This window comes from Chrysemys picta, chromosome 8 (assembly GCF_011386835.1).
Source record: "Chrysemys picta bellii isolate R12L10 chromosome 8, ASM1138683v2, whole genome shotgun sequence".
Classification (NCBI taxonomy): domain Eukaryota; kingdom Metazoa; phylum Chordata; order Testudines; family Emydidae; genus Chrysemys; species Chrysemys picta.
In genome coordinates this window covers 1-21,807 of record NC_088798.1, presented here as the reverse complement: position 1 = coordinate 21,807, position 21,807 = coordinate 1, and the positions used below count along the sequence as shown (strand labels likewise).

The 21,807-nt window shown below is 48.0% G+C and overlaps 1 protein-coding gene across 1 annotated transcript; it reads left to right on the top strand.

Moving 5' to 3' along the window:
* The first annotated feature begins 162 nt into the window (after positions 1 to 162).
* Positions 163 to 19,971, top strand: PIF1 (PIF1 5'-to-3' DNA helicase). Its single transcript, XM_024103876.3, has 13 exons — positions 163 to 276; positions 531 to 1,125; positions 3,421 to 3,550; positions 7,546 to 7,671; positions 7,804 to 7,957; positions 9,766 to 9,880; positions 9,957 to 10,063; positions 11,107 to 11,246; positions 13,259 to 13,365; positions 14,359 to 14,446; positions 15,379 to 15,524; positions 18,735 to 18,926; positions 19,280 to 19,971. The coding sequence occupies exons 2-13, from the start codon at positions 538 to 540 to the stop codon at positions 19,334 to 19,336; spliced, it is 1,950 nt and encodes a 649-aa protein (XP_023959644.2). The 5' UTR covers positions 163 to 276; positions 531 to 537; the 3' UTR covers positions 19,337 to 19,971.
* Positions 19,972 to 21,807: the final 1,836 nt, after the last annotated feature.

Sequence of the window (21,807 nt, the reverse complement as noted above, 5' to 3'; positions counted from 1 at the left end):
TTCATTCTTGTATCCTGGCAACGGCGATTCGCCCCAGAGCCTTGGTCAGACGCAGAGGACTTGCTGATTGGTGCGGTTCAGACCGTGCCCCTGGATCAGCAAAGCCCCGCCCCCAGTTCCAATTGGCTCTCGAGTTAAAAGTCCCGTTGCTGATTGGCTATGTTCCCAGCCGGCATTTTTTAATCTCCGTCTATGTCGTATAGAAGCCGCTTGAGTCCCCAGCGCAGAGCGAGATTCCCAGAGCGGAGCCGGGACCCGCCGCTGCAGCCGCGACTGGTGAGTTGGGGGCAATCGCAGCCGCGGTGTCGGGTCCCGATCCCCCGCCAGCGCTTGGCCGCCCCGCGCCAGCATTGCTGCCCCTCGGAGGGAGACGGACCCGGCGCCTGTGCGCCAGCGGGAGCCTCGTCTGTCGCCGCGCCTCGGCCAAGCGGGTGGAGCTGACGCGGGCTGCTAGGGGCGGTGGGGCCGCTGGGCTGGGCAGGGCGGACGCTGGTCTCCGGCCGGGCTGAGCGCTGCGCTGTTTGCTTCAGGGAGACGATGCAGGGCGCGGAGCTGGACGCTCGGATCCGCTGCAATGTTACTATCGAGCGCCTGAGCCCGAGCGGCCCGGCCCCGAAGCGCCGGGTGATCCGCGACGCCTCCCTCGCCCTGGGCCGGAACGAGTTCCGAGAGCTGGTGCTGCAAGTGAGCGACGGCCGCGTGCCGCGGAGCTTCGCGCTGCGCGGGGAGGTGCGGCTCTTCACGCGCTTCGTGCGCGACGGGAAAAGCGGCCTGCAGCTGGGCCCCGCGCACGTGCAGCTGCTGATCGCTAACTGCCCCCCCGACAGCCTCAGGCGCTTCCTCCGGCTGCTGCGCATCAAGCATGAGGCGGCGGGGAAGGGGGCGAAGACTGTCACGGAGCGGGCGCGGCTGCTGTGCAGCCTTCCGCGGACCTTCGACACCATCAGCCCAGTTCAGGCCCGGGACGTGCAGCAGGTCTGCGATCAGCGGGCCCACGCGAGCTGCGAGGCGACGCCTGTGAAAGGGCAGGCCTCGAGGGACCGAGGGAACAGCGGTCTGTGGAGCAAGTGTCGGAAAAGAGCCAGGGTAGAATCGGCTGAAGCAAGCGCTGTAAGAGATCCCCAGGTAGGCACGGGGTAGAGGGTGGAAGCCCGCTTTGGGATATGGCTTAGGTAGGAGACTTGCGGGAGGGGGAGTTGCTGAGTGCTCTCATGGTTTGGGCAGGGGGGGAGATCCTTTGTGGCTCAGTGGTATGCCCACATCTTAAATACTGTGTGCAAAGAAAGAAAGCCTGGAGTGCTGGGCGCTGCTCACTCTGCAGAGAGCCTGCATCAGTAGATCGGAGGCCATTATCTAGACTAGAAAAATAGGGTGTGTCTAGCAAATACCTTGACTAACATGTGTTAATTTAAAATGCTTTTAAGCACAAGGTACTAGGTAGAGTAGAAAAAGACAGTGGTGTTTAAAAAACGTTAGCTGGGTGTGTTCAATGGAAAGTATCGGGGTAGCCGTGTTAGTCTGTATCTACAAAAACAACAAGGAGTCTGGTGGCACCTTAAAGACTAACAGATTTATTTGGGCATAAGCTTTCGTGAGTAAAAACCTCACTTCTTCGGATGCATAGAGTGAAAGTTACAGATGCAGGCATTATATACTGACACATGGAGAGCAGGGAGTTACTTCACAAGTGGAGAACCAGTGTTGACAGTGCCAATTCAATCAGGGTGGATTGCTCTGTCAATCTGCAAGACGGGTACCCAGAAATCACCTACTACAGGACAGGCCCAACAAGGACAATAACAGAACACCACTGGCCATCACATACAGCCCCCAGCTAAAACCTCTCCAGCGCATTATCCACGATCTACAACCTATCCTGGAAAATGATCCCTCACTCTCACAGACCTTGGGAGGCAGGCCAGTCCTCGCTTACAGACAACCCCCCAACCTGAAGCAAATACTCAACTACACACCACACCACAGAAACACCAACCCAGGAACCTATCCCTGTAGCAAACCTCGTTGCCTACTCTGTCCCCGTATCTACTCTGGCAACAGCATCAGAGGACCCAACCACAGCAGCCACACCATCAGGGGCTCATTCACCTGCACATCCACTAATGTCATATATGCCATCATGTGCCAGCAATGCCCCTCTGCCATGTACATTGGCCAAACCGGACAGTCCCTCCGCAAAAGAATAAATGGACACAAATCGGACATCAGGAATGGTAACATACATAAGCCAGTAAGTGAACACTTCAATCTCCCTGGTCATTCTATTACAGATTTAAAAGTCACTATCATTGAACAAAAAAACTTCAGAAACAGACTTCAAAGAGAAACAGCAGAACTAAAATTCATTTGCAAATTCAACACCATTAATCTGGGCTTGAATAGGGACTGGGAATGGCTGGCTCACTACAGAAGCAGCTTTTCCTCTCCTGGAATTGACACCTCCTCATCTATTACTGGGAGTGGACTACATCCACCCTGATTGAATTGGCCCTGTCAACACTGGTTCTCCACTTGTGAAGTAACTCCCTGCTCTCCATGTGTCAGTATATAATGCCTGCATCTGTAACTTTCACTCTATGCATCCGAAGAAGTGAGGTTTTTACTCACGAAAGCTTATGCCCAAATAAATCTGTTAGTCTTTAAGGTGCCACCAGACTCCTTGTTGTTTCAATGGAAAAGTCCATCCAAAGTGATGGTTAAAAATGTATGTAAAGTATTAACCAATGAAATTGGCTAGATTAGGAAAATATTTAGCAGTGTCTGAGAGAAGTCAATTGTTCCATTTCATGTAAATAACCATTGACTCTGAACACTAACAATGACAATACATTGCAAAAGATATCTTTTATTGGACCAACTTGCAGCCGGTGAAAGAGACAAGCTTTTGAATTACACAGAGCTCTTCTTCTGGTCTCTCACCAACAGAAGTTGGTCCAATAAAAGGTATTACTTCATTCACATTGTCTCTCTAATATGCTGGAACCAAGATAACCAGGGCCGACGCACCCCATTAGGCGGCCGCCTAGGGCTCTACAATTGGGGGGGAGGGGGGGCAACCACGGCGGTATTTTGGCGGCAAGACCTTCTGCCACCTCTGGGGGGGTGGCATTTTTGGGGTGGGACCTTCCGCCACCTAGGGCGGCAGAAAAGCTGGGGGCACTCCTGAATATAGCTACACCAACACTGCAGATAAATTGTAATGCAATTATTTCACTGGAGATCATTTTAGCAGTTGAAATTTTGGGTAGCGCGATACCAATTATTTCCCACTCTAATCCCTATGGGGAAAAGGTATACGAGAGAACATTTCCTCCAAAAGTTTTAAGGTCCATGAGGCCTGCAGAATATGTGCTGCTGTTAAAAAATTTTGGTTAGTGCACAAGTGTGACTTCTTCCTTTCAGGCGGCTGACATGAAATGCTCAAAGAAGCTATCTCTGCTAATGCATTCACGAATGAGACTCTCGCAGGAACAGTCCATTGTGCTGCGTGCAGTGCTGAGTGGGAAGAACGTCTTCTTTACAGGCAGTGCTGGTGAGAAACTGCATAGCTGAAGTGAAGCAAGGTTACCCCACGTGTCCTAACTGCACTCAAATTAGGGCTGAAAAGCTTTAGTCTGGTATTGTGAGCTCCAAGAAAACTTTGGGCCTATTCCACACTGAAGTTTTAGCAAAAGTTTCATACCTGTGCTCTCACTGGTTCATCTGAGCCTGTGCAGCTCTAATATAGTGAAAGCACTGGCAGCTTCTGTCACTTTATTAAAGTCAGTTTAAATCTACTTAGTGGTTAAAATGCCCTCTTCCCCCATCTGTATTAGTGCTATCAACAGGGCTGATACACTGGTGATAGCACTAATGAGAACTTTTTTCTGGGAAAAAAGTCTAATCCAACACAGGATGAACAGTGGATTTGTTTGCTCTGGCCCTTTAAAAGTAGAAGCCATTTGAAGTCTGCCTGACTCACAAACCAAGAAGCAGCTCCAATCCTTTATCGATCTGGTCAATTATTACTGGAGGTTTGTAAAGGGGTTTAGTGACATAGTGGCCCTCCCCCAAAACAGACCATACAAAACCGGAGAAAACAGATCAGGTGGTATGGACAGAAGTCTGTGAGAAAAGCTTCCAGGACCTAAAAGAGGCTTTGTCTAAAGAGCCTGTTTTAGTCAGCCCCGATTTCAGCAAACCCTTTGTGCTTTGGGTTGCCGGATTGGGCCTTGATCTCCTAGTGGTTACTGGGCCAATCTGGGAGATTTTAGGCCCTTAAGTCCAGTCGGCAGTGCCGTGGGGCTAAGGCAGGCTCCTTACCTGCCCTGGCTCCGCGTGGCTCCCAGAAACCGCTGGCAAGTCCCTCTAGCTCCTAGGCGCTGGGGTGGCCAGGGAGTCTGTGCGTGCTGCCCACTCCCCAAGTGTTGCCGCTGGAACTGCAGCCAATGGGCGCTGTGGGGGATGTCCTTGCAGGCAGGGGCAGCACACAGAGCACCCTGTCCGCCCCTGAGTCTAGGAGCCAGACATGCTTCCCAGGAGCCGCCTGAGGTAAGCGCTGCCTGGCTGGAGCCTGCACCCTCCCTGAGCCCCTCCTGCACTCAGACTCCCTCACAAAGCCTGCACCCCAACCACCCGCCCCAGCCTGGTGAGAGTGAGTGACGGATGGAGTAAGTGGGAGTGGGGCCTCACAGAAGGGGCAGGGGGAGGGTTAAGAGTGTTTGGGTTTGTGTGATTAGACAGTTGGCAACCCTATTTGTGTTGTGCACTGATGCTTCTAACACTGGGTTAGGTGTGGTGCTGATGCAGGCTGGGGTGGGAAACAGGAGGCCCCCATTGCCTTATTGAGTAACAAACCGACCCCCGTTGAACAGAACTATGCTGCCATCAAGCAGGAATGCAATGCCATTCTTTGATCTGTTAAGCAACTTCAACCTTATTTGTATAAAAGGTTTTGACAGATCATTCCCCTATAATGTAATACACTGAGCTAAGGGGACCAATTTCTAGATTATTACATTGGAGCGTAGCTCTAGAGGAAGTTGACATGGAAAAATAGTCCATATCAAGGGGAAAGAAAATGTAGTGGCAGATGCCTTATCCAGAACAGGGGGACCCTGAGCCACATTCAGGAGCATTGGTGACACCCCTTCCTACACCAGTTTTGTGTTGGTAAGAGCTGGCACCTGGTCTGCCAGTGTCACACCCCCAAGCTGAACACTGACAAATAGATTGTTAGAAACCAGTCTGTTTCACCTGTCTGTTAGTTTGGTTAAGATGGGTATTGGACTTGTAACAATGTGTTTACTGTTTAAAGCATGAACCAATTTGCAAGCATTTCATAATATCACATTCTATAAGTGAGAAATTATATGGTAATATTTTAAGTTTTTGCTTTGGAACTATAAAAAAGTTTGCTTAAATTGTGAATCCAGTCAGGAGGGATCATCTGCTCATCAAGAAGGCCTATCAAAACTAAGTGGGCCATTGTGGAACATCACAATACTTAATTGCCCCTTACTCCCATGAAGAAGCTATATGCAAAAGGGCTTGTCTCATCAGTTTGAATTGTGGAAGAATTAAATAAAAGTAGCTATCAAAATTTTCATCTCTCTTGCTGTTTGGACTCTCACAGGACCAGAACTATGAAACAGAAGCAGAGATGCCCAGTTTTAACCTGCGTTAGCCCTAAAAGACAGTCAGAGCTGACAGATTATTACAACTGTCACCTTTTGAAACCATAGACTGCAACTCATTTGTGTGTATGTTTTCCTGCTTTAACTTTGCAATAATTCTCTCATTTCTTTTCTTAATTACTAAATCTTTAAGGCTTAGATAGTTTACTATAGAATTGTATACAAGAGTTGTCTTTGGTGTGAGATCTAAGGTACAAATTGGCCTGCGTAAGTGACTGGTTCTTTGCGACTGGGGATAACCTGGAGAGAGAGAGAGTGTGTGTGTGTGTGTGTGTGTAATAAAGTAACCATCTATCACTAAGTCCATCTTGCCTGGGTGGTAAGATAGACTGGAACGCCCATGGGGACTGTTTGTGACTCCATGTTAAGACTAAAACAACAAGCAGTCCTTGTAGCACCTTAGAGTAACAAATTTTATTTGGGTATAAGCTTTCATGGGCCATAACCTGCTTCATCAGATACACAGTGAAAAATACAGTAGGCAGCTATAAAAATACAGCACATGAAAAGATGGGAGTTGCCTTACCAAGTGGGGGGGTCAGTGCTAATGAGGCCAATTCAACCAGGGTGGATGTGGCCCATTCCCGACAGTTGACAAGAGGGTGAATGTCAACAGAGGGAAATTACTACAAAAAGTGGTACAGAAACCTGAGTCGTCTTTAATGCATGCTGATGTGCCCCTGTCTACAGCAATAGGGAGGCCTAGGGGGGAGGACATAGCTAAGCACCTCTTTAGCATGATGAGGTTCATGCTTAAGGCCCTGTCTTTTTAAATATGCCCTGTCCCATGCCTCACATCTTCCCCTGCACCCTTTTTTTTTTTTTTTTTTTTTTTTTTATTTATTTATTTATTAAGCCGTATGGTCTTGTAAGGGAGCAGAGATTTTTGGGTTGTTGTCTTATTGCTTGTCAAAGTAGGGCATCACAATCTTACTTGCACCAGTGTTGCCAATTCTTGTGATTTTTATCACAAGTCTTATGTTATTTTTTTGTTTTGTTTGTTTAAATACCCAGCCCCTGAAGTCATGTGATTATGTGAGAATCTCCTTTAATTTTAAACTGATAAGAACAGACACTACACTTGGACAGTTGCTGAGCAAAGCATCAAATGAGAAGCCTAAAGGTTCTTAAACCAGAAGGCAATTAAGAGAACTCACTTGTTTATTTAAAATGTAGTGTTTAAACAAAATCATGAGATTATTATTTTGGGGCTTGATTAATAATTTTTAACACTTGGAATTGACACTGTTGCAACCTACGCACTCTGCAACGCTTAGTGCAGATGCGCAATGGGTCAAGCCTTTTGTCTAAGTGTAGCTGTATCTAGTGATGCTTGAGAGTTTCATTTTGGTGTAAGGGAGAAACTTTAATCAAAGATGCACATTAAAAAGTGGACTGAGGGAAAGAACAATTCAACTTTAGCAAAAAGTGAAATGTTTTTAATCATCCATGTTGGGGAGAGGTTTTTGCCAATATAAATGATGACACTAACTAAGATACTCTTATAGCTACCATGGTTTCTCCTCCATGACTGGGTTCCAGTGTGGGGAGTTTATTGCACCCTAAATGGGAGGGGCCAAATAACCCCTAAACTCCATTTTATCTAAATGGTCAAACAGAGCTAACCCTTTCCTGACATGGTTGGTTTTACAACTACCTGAGCTCTATGTGGTCGGGCTGTTCTTTTCTTTTGTTCCTAGTGTTTTTGGACATGTGAAGTTTTGAATGAGCAGAATGGAGGGTGGTATTAGGAGGAATTTGAGACTGGAATTAAAACTGCATGGTTTTGGGAACGTGTCTCTAATGGTGTCGGGAAAGCCTCTTTCTGAAAACTTTAATACTCTTCTAAAAGGGACTGGGAAGTCATATCTGCTGAAAAAGATTGTGGGTTCACTCCCCCCAAAGAGCACCTATGCTACAGCCAGTACAGGAGTGGCAGCTTGTCATGTTGGTGGCACCACGCTCCATGCCTTTGCAGGTAAGGAGGATAACTTTCTGCTTGAGAACCTTCCCTGGCTTGCTATGCTATGGGGAAGATGAGTGGAAAGGACCTGGGAACTCTTGGCATCTTGGTAAAGATGATACTTACTTTGTTCTCTTCTTTCATTAGGTATTGGTTCTGGGAAAGCTCCGCTAGATCAGTGTATTGAGTTGGCTCAAAGAACTGGAGTGCGTCAGCATTGGTTGACCTGCCAGCACTTAATTATTGATGAGATTTCAATGGTGGAGGGCAAGTTTTTTGATAAGCTGGAGGCAGTAGCCAGGTGAGGGTCATGCAGCAAAGAGTCCTTATAACTCCGATAAAGTTCCTTGGATCACAGATTGCCTTATCCCACCTGTTGCTGTATTGGGAGGTAAGGTTGCTAATGGCTAGGGTAGTTGGGAAGCTCTGGATTATAGAATCATAGAAAGGGACCTCAAGAGGTCATCTAGTCCAACCCCCTGCCCTGAGACAGGACCACATAGGCAGAGACCATCCCTGACAGGTGTTTGTCCAACCTGTTTTTAAAATGAAGGAGATTCCACAACCTTCCTTGAAAGTCTAATTCAGTACTTAACTATCGTGCTAGTTAAAGATTTTCCTAATATCTAATCTAAATCTCTTTGCTGCAGATTAAACTGATTACTCCTTGTCCTACCTTCAATGGACATGGAGAACAATTGAATGCAATCCTTTTTATGAAGCTGTTTATCACATTTGAAGTCTGTTATCCGCTCCCCCCTCAGTCTTTATTTCTCAAAGCTAAATTTGCCCAGATTTTTTTAAACTTTCCTCTTAGGTCAGGTTTTCTAAACCTTTTATTATTTTTGTTGCTCTTTTCTGAGCTCTCTCCAATTTGTCTCCATCTTGCTTAACATGCTACACTCAAAACTGTACTGAGGCCTCCAACTGAGGCCTTAACAGTCATAAGTAGAGCAGGACAATTACCTTTCATGTCTTACATATAACACTCCTCTTAATACACCCCAGAATTAAATTATCCTTTTTCACAACTGCATCACATTGTTGACTCCTATTCAATTTGTGATCCACTATAACCTCCACATCCTTCTCAGCAGTACAACCATCTAGCCAGTTATTCTACATTTTGTAGATGTGTATTTGATTTTTTTTTCTTCCTCAGTGTAGTAGTTTGCACTTCTTTATTGTCTTCTGTGTTGCTTTCAGACCAATTTTTCAATGTCCTTTTGAATTCTAATCCTGTCCTCCAAAGCATTAGCAACCCCTTTCAGCTTGATGTCATTTACAAATTGTATATTATATGTAAGCAGGGGTGAAAGTGGGCCGGTACGGCATACTGGTAAGAAGCCGTTGCCGTCTCGTACGCAGCTGATGTTAAAGTGCTGCCGCAGCAGCGCTTCAGCATCACTGCCTCTTTCCCAGTCGGCAGGTGGGGGAAAGGGGCAGCCGCCCCAGGGCTGGCGTTTGAAAAGGGCCCGGGGCTGCCACTGCAGCAGCCGGATCCCAGGCCCTTTTCAATCGCAGCTGAAGTCCCAGGTGGCGCAGGCCAGGTAGCGTGGATCGGCTGGCTGGGGGAGGCTGACCCTCTAGCCTTGCCCCTTCCGCCCGGAGCCTGGCCCCCGTACCGGTAAGTGTTTAATATTACTTTCACCGCTGTATGTAAGCATACTCTTCAGTCCAGCACCTAAGTCATTAATGAAAATATTGAACAGTATTGGATCCTGGAAAGACTCCTATGGGAGTCCCCCAGATCCACCCAGTTTGACAGTGAACTATTGATAACTACTCTTCCAGTAAGGACTTTCAATCAGTTTTGCACCTGCCTTATAGTAATTTTATCTAGACTACATTTCCCTAGTTAGCTTATGAGAATGTCATGTGGAGATGTGCCAAAATCAAGTTATCATGTATGCAACTTCCCCACATACACTAGGCCAGTAAACCTGTCAAAGAAGGACATTAGGCTGGTTTGGTATGGCTTGTTCTTGACAAATCCTCTGTATTGATGAGGACTCCCAACTTTTTGTCATCAGCAAATCTAATGAGACCACTCCTACTTTTTGTGCCAAGGTCATTAATGAAAATATTAAATTATCACTCCCCTTACAGAGCTGTCAGGAAACGGGATGACCCATTTGGAGGAATTCAGCTGATCATCTGTGGGGACTTCTTACAACTGCCACCAGTCAGCAAAAGCAATGAGGAAACCAAGTTCTGTTTCCAGGTGTGAAGCCATCCCTACCCACTACTTCAGAATTTGTTCGTGGCTGTCTCCTAATGAATGAACAACTTATTCACAGGCAAAGAGCTGGAGGAAATGCATCCACGTGAACATGGAGCTGACAGAAGTGCGGAGACAGACTGAAAAGAGCTTCATCTCACTCCTGCGTACAATCCGCCTGGGCAGGTAAGGAGGAACCTCTTTCCTCCTCCCTCCCCTACTTGCCCCCACTTCCCATAGATGGCCCAATGCAGGGGGGTGTCACTTGGCTACCTCTCCAACATCATCTAAAGGTGGTATAGCTGGGTAGATGGCTGTTAAGGGACCTGGACACATCTTTGCCTCACCCACTCCCAAACCCCACAGCTTCTCAACTCCTCCTCCAACTAATGAAAGCAATAATACTAGTTGCTTCTTGCCCGGTTGAGCAGGCTGCCTCCATTGTGATCACTCATAGTCTCTGCTCCAAGGTGTCCATTTTACTTGCCATGCTGACTGTTGATGGATCTAATGGTCTTGAGACACATGAACAATATGGCAATGCTGGTATAAAATTAACAAATGAAACCTGATGTTCAATTCCTTGGAACCTAACCCTACACCTGGAAGTGTCCTTCTCTGTCTCTGTATAAGGATGTGTGGGTGATGAGCTGCTCTTGCAGGTGGCAACCATGGGCATTAGGAGATGGGGGGAGGGGACAAGAATGTGCTTGTCACATGCATCCACCTTGTGAATAAATCATCCAAGGGGTAAAAAGTGTTGGGGATTTCATGAGATATCACCATCTGGATGCTTTCAGTGATACTGGTAACTAACAATGTTCTCAATCTTTTATTGTTACATCAGTCCAGCAACTTTGATAGGAGCAAGAGTGTAGATCTAGCAGTCAGCACAGGTCTGGAACAACACAGTGGCTTAACTGTAATAGCCTGTTTACATTTGTGCTCCCACTATGACTAGTCCTAGAGAAGCTCCATTAGAGCAGTGGTGGGAGACCCTAAGGACCTTAGTAGGATAGATAAGGCCACAGGGGGTGTGGAGAGCAGGACTTGTATGCACAAATTGAAATAACTCACACTTTCAATAGGGGTAGCTACCCTGTGGTGTTTGCCCAAGATGTACAATAGATATCACTATTCTTGGCATTTCTAACCTGAGATTTCCTGTTGGAGACTCTGTATTCCTTGTTATATTATTATGGTACTTATTTCCCCCCAATCTCCACCAGGTGCACAGATGAAGTCACCAGGCAGCTGATGCAAACAGCTACCAACAGGGTTGAGAGAGATGGGATCCTTGCAACTCGTCTCTGCACCCACAAGGATGATGTGGAACTAACAAATGAGAGACGGTTGCAACAGTTACCAGGTAAACACCTTGGGGGAGAAAGAGCTGTTAATTTCAGCAGGAGGAGAGGACACTGTAGATAATGAGGAATGGAGAACTGGCATTGTGGAGCTCAAGCTGCTCTAGTCGCAACCTCTTCCAGCTGGCTTCATGGATATGAGGGGTTATTGTAGGGTCAGACCTGCCTAGGGGATGATGGTGTGTTTTTTTTGTTTTTGTTAATAATTTATACAGGTAATCTACTATGTAAAATTTGCATAAACTATGCCTAACAAATGTCCTATTACACACATTCATATTTCACTCCATCCTCAATTCATTAATTTCCTAGTCTCCCCTCCCATCCAATACCTCACGCAGGCCTACCTCTTCTCAGGAGGTGCTAGTGCACAGTCTGCTGCTTCTGCTTCACTGCTAGTTAAGTGTTTCTTGCCCAGAGAGTCTCCCCAGCCTGTCTCTGGGTGGTCTTGCTGGAAAAACTAGAGGCGGGGGGGAGGTCTTGCATTCATCCATTGGCAAAGGCATAAAAGGGAGGAGACTCTGCCATTATTCTAACAACTGTCCTGAAGCCAGAGACTCGTCAGGGAGGCGGGTGCTGGAATGGGGGTCTACAAGCTGGAGACTCCTGGGAAATGCAGGTCTGTTATAGAAACTGCAGACTCCAAAGCCTCCCTGTGCTAAATTTCCTTTCATGGTAGCTTTGGTTGTGAGAGCAAGAAGAGGTGGCCACACTCTTAAAGCTGCAATTGCAGTCTGACTGCTCAGTGCCTGGCCTCTCTGGGCATGTCTGTGCTGCAATGTAAATCCATGCTTGACCCCAGGCTCAAGTCCCCGTCCCCCCCCACCCCCCCCCACCCCACTTGCATCTACATTGTAATTGCACTAACCTAGGGCTCAGACCAGAATGCTGCTGGGCTGGAGGGTGCAAGCGCCAGTTAAGCCCCACTTGACTTTGGTCCCAGGAATCGGCCATAAGTATCCCATAGTTCCATGGGATAACTTCCTTAGTCCTCTCTATCCCAGTAATCTGCAATCCACACTATTAAAAACAGACCTTTTTGTGGGACAGAAAACTGTGCTGAAACATCCACCAGAGCCTCATGACTGTTCTGTCGGTTTCCTGACACAGGAGTGAAAGTGCAAGCAAGAGAAGTTAATCAAAAGGCGCCTTCTCCATGTTGTGGCTCCAGTAGCAGACCAAAAATGACTGCTCAGCAGGCTAGGTTGGTGGGCTGTTCAACCTTCCTGTAACATGCAGGGCAGGCAGTAAAGTTTTCCCACAGTACACCACGTTCCTGGGGCTAGAGCGGCCACACTGGCTATTAATGGCTATTAGCCAGGATGGTAAGGAATGGTGTCCCTAGCCTCTGTTTCAGAGGATGGAGATGGATGGCAGGAGAGAGAGATCACTTGATCATTGCCTGTTAGGGTCACTCCCTCTGGGACACCTGGCATTGGCCACTGTCGGTAGACAGGATACTGGGCTAGATGGACCTTTGGTCTGACCCGGTATGGCCGTTCTTATGTTCACTGTTTTGTGGGTGGGGGAATAGAGCATGAGGGACTCTGGGATGTGATTACATTGACTCTGGTCTGCAGCGCCCTAGATTCAAGCATGGGTTAGAAAAGTCTTTAACAAAGGGTTAAAATACAATGTAGATGCTCCAGCCCAGGGTTCCCTAACACGGGTCAACTGACTCAAGTCCCACTAACCCAGGGCGTATATTCCAGTATAGACATACATTCAGATCCACAAGCTCTGGAAGGTGTAAATTGGAGCAGGTGGTAGGGGAGAGCCAGCAGGGGCTTTCTGCTCTTGGAAGCTACTGGAAGAGATCCTTTCTGGGGTATACAAGAGTTGTGTGGAGAGCAGGATTTCTGGGACTGAGTTCAAAATGGAAACTAAGAACCCTTCTGGCACAGTCTGGAGAAACCTGCTGTGGAGTGAGTGCCAAGCCTTCCCCATATTTAGGGACTTTGTTGTGTGTTGATTGATGGTAAGCCCATGTTTGTATTGCTTTCGTCCTCACCAGGAGAAATGCGCTCCTATGAGGCTGTGGATAGCGATCCCATGCTAGTCAAAGCAATTGATGCTCAGTGTCCAGTAAGTCACTGTATTCAGTTGAAACCAGGAGCCCAGGTGAGCATATGCATATTTTATGGGGAGTAATTGCCAATAGAACAGAAGGATTAGAGTCAGTATTTGGGGAAAGAGTTAAGGATAACAGCACAGGGATGTGGACTGGGTGTGAAATGGAAGCACCCCTCAGACCCCAGGGTGTTCTAAACAAACAGGCCATTACATTAATTTATAAGATGTCCTTCACCTTTTCTGCAGTCTGATTCAGGTGGATGAAAGCCACTTGGTTTAAATTCAAAGTCTCAATCTCTGCTTGAAGACTGATTGACCAAGGTCACTGCTTCCTCTGTGTCCAATGGAAAAGAGACTTTGGATGCACAGTACAGAATCACTAAGTACAGATGGGGTGGGGACTGGAGGAAAAGGCTGTTTAAAGCCACTTTTGTGCTGTCTGGATTCTAGGCTGCTCAGATCACAGCATAAATTAGAGCTACGCTTCTTATGGACTATGGCACAGCTCTGAATCCCTGCAGCACCATGTGCTAAAGCTCTGGCCTCCCGTCGCCAGTACACCCTGTACACCAGGGTTTGGGGGTGAGGGGCACCATAGGGCTGCTTACAATGGCCCTACACTGTCTGGATTGGAGAGTTGTTCCCTGGCCACTTTCTGTCTCTTTAAAGTCCCTGTAAGCTGCTGGAGTGTGGGGAGGAATCTTCCCAGAGATCCAAGTGTCGCAAATATGTGACTTAGGTTGTAGACAGAACCAATTCACAATCTTCCCAGAGCAATTTCACACAGAGTAAAGGGGTGATGGGATCTATGCCCTGTGAGGCTCAACACCTGAGAGCCCTGGGGAGGGAGGAGCTCTGGGATGGCTTCACTGTGAGGTGATTCCATTTACTGTTGCTAGGTTCTACAGTAGCATCAACAGTATCAGCCAATTATTCTGAAGCCTCTGATGTAGGAGCAGAACTGGAGCAAGGCAGGTGAATGAATAGAGCTGTAAGGCAGGGGCACCAAACAAATCTATCCATCTTTCCTTTCCACTTTAGGTGATTCTTACTAAGAACCTGGATGTGTCCCGGGGTCTGGTGAACGGGGCAAGAGGGGTTGTGGTTGAATTTGAAACTGAAGGGAAGGGTGAGTATATAATGTTAAGGTTGCCAGTTTTGGTTGGATATATCCGGGAGACTTCATCCCATGACATAATCTGTAATTAAAGATTAATCTTTAATTTCTGGAGACTCCATGACAATTCTGGAGGATTGGCAACCCTATATGATGTGCTTATGACTGTTTGCCAATGGCTACTGTTAGTCCTACTGCAATTCCTGGGTGGGAGAGTAATCATTTCTGCAACATCAAGTTCTCCCTACCTGTGAGAACCAAGGATCAGACCAAGCCCCCAGGTATAGCTGCTTAAAGGTTTGCTCTGTGTGTGTGTGTGTGTGTGTGTGTGTGTGTGTGTGTGTGTTTCATCATTCTCTGGCTCTGCATGCTTGTTCTCACCTGGTTTCTGACCATGTGCACTCATGCTCTCTCCTTGCAGCAGTACATCTTTCCAATAGCAAGAACAAATGTAGCTTTTCAGCAATGCAGTGTTCCAACCCTCCACCCCACTATTTCATGTTTTCTCTGCTCTGTTTCTGGCAAATAGTTCTGTTCATTCTCCTACTTTACAGGGTCATAGAACCATAGAATATCAGAGTTGGAAGGGACCTCAGGAGGTATCTAGTCCAACCCCCTGCTCAAAGCCAGACCAATCCCCAGATAAATTTTTGCCCCAAATCCCTAAATGGCCCCCTCAAGGATTGAACTCACAACCCTGGGTTTAACAGGCCAATGCTCAAACCACTGAGCTATCTTCCCCCTCCCCTTACTCCAGCAAGAACCACTGTGCTAGAGGAGCATCAGAATTGAGTTGTGCTTTTCTAAATAGAGCCCCAAGGCCCATGGAAGAGTTGGTCTGAAATGGGAAGGGACGGGAAGAGGGCATACTTAGGCTCCTGCTTCCTGGGAACGCTGGTACCAGAGGGACATTCCTTATTCTGACCTGCTCTTCTCTCTCCCAGGACTGCCCCGAGTGAGGTTTCTTTGTGGGGTCACAGAGGTAATCAGGCTGGAGCGATGGGTCTTCAAAGGTCCATCTGGAATTTATCTGAGTCGTCAACAGTTACCTCTAAAATTGGCATGGGCCATATCCATCCACAAGAGCCAGGTTAGTGCTTTTATAGAGAGACTGCCACAAAAAGTATTCCCCTTTACCTTCATGTTCTTAGGGTGCTTGTGCCACTGGCAGCGGGAGAGGGGAGCCTGTGTGGGTTGGGGGAAGTGGAGGTTTTGGGGGCAGGGTTGCCTAAGGATGCTTGCACTGCTGATGACCGGGAGGAAGGAAACTGCCTCCTCTTCCTCCCTTTGCCTTGGTTAAGGTATGTTGGCTCAAAGGGTACTACCAGTCACAGTTCTGGAGCAGCAGCCAATAGGCCTGAAAAAGTTATCCAGTGTCCTGGAGTTAAACCATCTTTCTTTTTTACTCTGTAGGCATGTATTTAGGCACAGTAGAGTCAATGTTCAACAGTTTACTTTAACTGGAGTTACCAAATGGTTCAGTTTAAACAGAGCACTGGATTGGTTTAGGTTCTAAATCAAGTTTATTAACAAAAGAAGAGTAAGTGAATTCAAATATGAGAAAGTTAGAAATGGTTACAAGCAAATAAAAGTGAAAACCTACATCTAAAAGTCTAAAACATAAGCAAATTGCTGAAAGTTTTTCTCCAGTGGTATCTGTCGGGTTGGCTCTGGTGCCCCCTGGAGTGGTGCCCTCATAGTGCAGTAGATAGGCACCTGCTGACCCACCACCCCCTCAGTTCCTTCTTTTCATCTGTGGCTGTCACTGGATTGCAGTTAATCTCTGACTTGGCAAGTGATACACCTTAGTGGTTTCATCCTGTAAATAGAGGGTAAAGAATAAATAGATGTAAATGTTTGTAAGTGCCTACCCTGCGGAGCTAGCCCGCCCAGGGTGCCCGAGCATGCCTGGGTCCCAGGGATTTAAGCAGTGTGCTACAAGCCCATGCCAGTTAGTGACCTGCACAATAGTTGCTTGAAGTTCCTGGGAAAAGGGTGTGTTCAAGAACAGTTCTGGATTTGTAAAAACTTTAAACCCAGAACCAGGAAGGAGAGAGATAGTAGATTCAAATTCCTTCTCATGGAGGCAGCACTTCGCCCCTCGTCGGAGCATCAACCCAATCTGGCACCGAATACCTCCTTGGTTAGGAGTGTCCTGGCCTCCTTTAGAGGGGCTCAGCATGGCCCAAGATCCCTAGCACCAAGTACCACCCGCTACCAACATACTTCTCCAGCTAAGAAGTCAGCACCGTTCACACAGCGCTGCTCTCCATCACCGGTGCTGAAGAAGAAGATGGAAAAAGTCAGACTGGGGCGCTCCCCCCTGAGGAGGATGCCTGAGAGAGTGAGACCTGTGCTGGGCCACTCTCAAACAGACATTGAACTGTCGACACTGTTGACTTTGACAGCATTGACTTCGGTCCCAGGAGGAGGTCCATTGTGTCTGGTGCCCATGGACTCCCCACCTAGGGTGAGCAATAGAGGGGTTACAGCCCTGGCTACACCATTGACACCCTGAGGCATATGAGGCAGTGAGGAGCCTCCTGGCCCTTCCAGCACTGCCATCTTCCCCGAATCGTGGCCAACAAGGGACAGGTCCAGCATCGCAGGACTCCATTCCACAAAGGCAGGTACCGGCCCTGGGCAGGCTGGCAATGATGGCGAGACACCATCTGCCATCTCATTCATCTTCGCGGGGCTCAGCCCCACTGTGTCACTCGCCACAGCAGCACTCACATATCAACACTCACCATCCCGGCACCACACACCATCACAGCACCACTACCCTGCACTGCCATGGTCGCCCAGGAGTGCGTCTTTGGGTTCCAAATCACAGGCAGACTCATGCACCTCACGAATGAGCAGACAGTGGGCGGACCCTATGTGCCTGGTAGCCATGACTCAAGGGCTTGTCCCATCAGCATCGCCTCTTATCCAATGGCAGATGCCACTCCAGTGGCCAATCTGGACCCCTTGGGTGGCTCAGCTGTTCCAGGGCTCCCACTCAAGGCGATGTTGCTCAGCACCATCAGAGGCGAGAGCACCTCCACCTTTCCCCCTTGGAGAGGGGCTCCATTCCAGGGGCAGAAGTCAGCAATGCTCAGGATACCCCAGCGGGACACCATCCAGCAATGGAGGATGTACAAACTTGGTGCCAGTCCAAGCTTCCTTGTCCTTTTCCCCTGATGAGGCAGTGGCTGGTATGGCTATAGCATCTATACGGGACAACTACAAGGCTCACCAGGAGCTCTTGTCAGGTGGCTCAGAACCTGGGTGTTAAAGTGGAGGAGATCACGGAGTCAGCCCCAGCCTTGGTGGACATATTGGCACCCTCAGGACTGACAAGGGTGACCCTAGCATTGAACAAGGCCATCTTGCATCCCATGAGGGTTCTGTGGCAAACCCCCACATCCCTCCAGCCCATGGCAAAGCAGTTATAGAGGAAGTATTTTGTGCTCTCGAAGGGGTATGATTATTTGTACACCCAACCCCCACCAGGATCCCTGGTCTTGGCCGCTGCTAATGAGCAGGAAAGATAAGGGCAGCAAGGACCCTCCGCCTAAGGCAAAGGAAGCCAGGAAACTGGACGTGTTGGGGAGGAAAGTATACTCGATGGGCACTGTTGTCTGGTTTTGAACATGTGCTAACAACATCATATAGGGATAATTCATAACTTCACAAACAATATTGCTGCATGCATTTCACCATGATATTACAGATTATTACAAGAGTCAGTATGTAGGGTCACACCATTCTTGTGCCAGCATTAACCCTTAACTTCTTCCCCTCTCTACTGTTTATCCCTCTGATGTACTTAGAGAGAGTAATGTTATCTCCCCTCAGCCTTCATATTGTTAGGCTAAACATGTCAAGCTCTTTAAATCTCATCTCATAAGGTAGGTTCTCTGTTCCTCTGCTCATCCTAGTAACCCTTCTCTGCACCTGTTCCAGTTTGAATTAATCTTTCTTAACCATGGGAGACCAGAATTCTCAGCAGTGTCTAAAAGGAAGTTAGAAGAGGGACTAAGGACAATGCTGCTCCATTTCACCTAAATGTCCCCAGGAAGTCCCTTTTTCAACCCCATCAATCTACTTCCTGCCAAGTTCATAGAGAAGTTCCCTTTGCATTGGGAAGGGCTAGATATTAATAGGAGCAGCACTTTCCTGACACTCATACGACAGTTCTTCACTATATTGGGGATAGGGACAATGGGTCCCATATGAAGATGTGGTGTTGATGTGTGGGATGGCTTTTGTATTGTGAGCTCACTTGCTTTTACCTGTATCTTCCATGTACTAGGGCATGTCATTAGACTGTGTGGAAATCTCCCTGTCTCGTGTCTTTGAAAGTGGTCAGGCTTATGTAGCCCTTTCCCGAGCCCGTAGCCTTGAGGGCCTCCGGGTTTTGGATTTTGATCCCAACGTTGTGAGAGCCAATCCATACGTGCTACAGTTCTACAATCACTTACAGAAAGAACAACTTCTGTCTCAGGTAAATTCAGCAACTGAGGATCTCCATTAGCCTGTTGCAAGCAGGGACAGGCACTGAAACTCAGAATCTGAACAGTCCCTCCAAAAAGCAGAGGAGCAGCAGGTAGTGATGGGAGGGACAGGATTGGGGAAAGGCAGGGAAGAATAGATGGGGGAAGCATGTTGATAGAAGAAGGATGTTTAGCACTATAGATGAAAGAAGAATGTTTAGTCTATGATTCCTATTCGGATTACAGCCCACTAACTGATCCACTGCACAGAATGGAGGTGAGAGTTCCCTAGGCCCAATCCTTCCCCTTCATAGAAGGACTAAATGAGAAATGATTCTCTGGAAATCTTTGTTTTTTCCCCTAGGCTTCTCTACACAGATACATTGAACCAGAGGAGAAGGAGAATGGGAAATCTAGCTGAGGATACCCTGGGCACTTCTGTGAGGCACAAGCACAGACTGTTCTGGTTTTAGCAGCCCAGCTGTTGTGCACATCTTATACCACTGGTGAAATTTTGCTTCATCTATGTTTCTGCTTCATTGACTCAAAGGCCACACCTGCCCACTGTGAAAACACTAGATGTTCAGGCAGTTAACTTTTTGGGGAAGATTCTACCTCTGCTTATGTCCTGTTGGTTTAGGGTTGAGGATAGCATCACACCCCAGCCTCTCTACACAAGTATGCATACATCAGGAAATGTGGGACTTGTCCTTGGCAACCTGGAGGAGAAGTGAGATGTGGCTCTCCTCCCTTCTTCCCCTGAACTGGAGCCTACTAGCTGTGGCTGTCATCACACAGAAAGGGTACTGAAGAGCAATTAGCATACTTGTAGCACCAGCATTCCATCTCCAGCTGATGAAGTGCTAACAATCAGGATGGCACTCTGCAGGTCAAGTAAGGTGCACCCTGGCTTTAGAGCCATTTTATGCTATCCATGTGTCACCTGTTGATGGAGGGAGGGTTCACTAGTTTTACTGCTGGGTGAAGTTTAATATGGAGTCATAAACTGTCCTCTTAATTTTGCTGGTACTTTATGACAATAAAAGGATGTATCTACTGCAATCAGTCATAGCAAGTAATAGAAGTAGGGGTAGAGGGGATTATGGGTATGTCATGCATTCAGAGGCTCTGGGGATGACCCAACCTTCAAACAGTTTCCTAGAAGTATTTTCTTAGTTTACTGGCCCCCAAGGATCCACCATTTTCTACAAAGGCAGGCTCAGGGACTCCAAGGCTGAGCTTATGGGTTCCAGAAACCCCTATTTCTCTCCTGGGCTCTCTGGAGCATGTCAAGCTGAAGTCCAACTCTGACAGACTTCACCACAGGGAGCAACGCACTCCAGTAAATATTTGCAGTGCCACTACACAGCCTTTTCAAAGCAAGGTAACATTTTAGTCACCTGGAATGCACCATCATTATCATATTGATAAAGGGGAGAGAATGACTTAAGGCTTGTTCTTTTTCAAGTGCTTGCTCGTGTCCATTCCATGTCAGGTGTGTGTGTGTGTGTGCTTGCTAGATACACGGGTGCCAGAATTTTTCTCCAGGTGGTAGCCATAGAGCCAGGTCTGCTGCCCTTGGGAGTTGCACGCATATGTGCCAGTATAAATTCCTTCTTACCGCCAGTGATGGTGCTGGAATGTCCTCGTACTCTAGCAAACTGTTCTTATGAAGGGTTTTTCTGATGCTTTTATTAACGTATATAGTTTTATTACAGATGGTGTAGTTTAGTGGTAGTTTTAATAGCTCTTATTAGAGGTTGTTAGTCCCTTCTGGGACTCAGTCCAGGGATGCGGTATGCCCGTGTCTCCAGGCTTCAAACCCTGCGAGCAGTGCAAGAAACTTATGTCTGTTATTGATCAGAGCTGCTCAAGTGCCTCAGGGAATCACAGGTACCCGATAGGTTGGAGTTAGGGGTAGGGGGTTGGTTAAGGGTTACGGTTGGGTTAGGGGATGTGTGTTAGTGTTAAGGGGTTGGGATAGGGGTCTAGGGGCTGGGGTTCGGAACTTAGGGTAGGGGTAGGTTTAGGGGTTAGAGGTAAGTTGGCTTGGGGTCGGGTTGGGGTTAGGGTTAGGGTTTTGGTGGGGTTAGGGTTAGGGTTTTGGTGGGGTTAGGGGTTTAGGGTCAGGGTTAGGAGGGGGGAGGTTAGGGTTCAGGGGGTAGGGGTAGAGGGTTGGGTTCAGGGGGTAGGGGTAGAGGGTTAAGGGTGGTGGGTTGGGGTCAGGGTGAGGGTTTAGGGGTGGGGTTTAGGTTGGGATAGGGTTAGGGGGTGGGCTTAGGTTTACGGTTTAGGGTGAGGGTTAAGGGGTTAGGGTTAGTTAGGGTTGGGGTGAGGGTAGGGGGGTCGGGATCAGGGTTTGGGGTGGGGGTCAGGGATAGGGTTAAGGGTTAGGTTTTTGGGGTTAGGGTTGGGTTTAGGGTATGGGTTTTGGGGGTGGGGTCAAGGGGTAGGGGTGGGTAGGGTTAGGGTTTAGGGTCAGGTTAGGAGTGAGGGGAGGGGGTTAGGTTTGGGGGGGGGAGTCGGGGTTGGGGTTAGGTTAGGGGTGGGGTAGGGTTAAGATCAGGGTTAGGGTTGGGTCAGGGGTAATGGGGGTAGGGTTAGGTTACCGTCAGGGTGGTTAGGGTTTGGGGTGAGGGTGGGGTTTAGGGTTAGGGTAGGGGTTAGGTTTAGGGTCAGGGTTTAGGGGTTGGGGGTCGGGGTTTAGGGTCGGGGTCAGGGGGGGTTGGGGTTAGGGGTCAAGGGTCAGGGGTTAGGGTTTAGGGGTAGGGTTAGGTTAGGGTTAGGGTCGGGTTAGGGGGTTGGGGTTAGGGTCAGGGGTCAGGGGTTAAGGGGTAGGGTTGGGTTTAGGGGGAGGGGTAGGGTTAGGGGTTAGGGGTAGGGTCGGGGGTT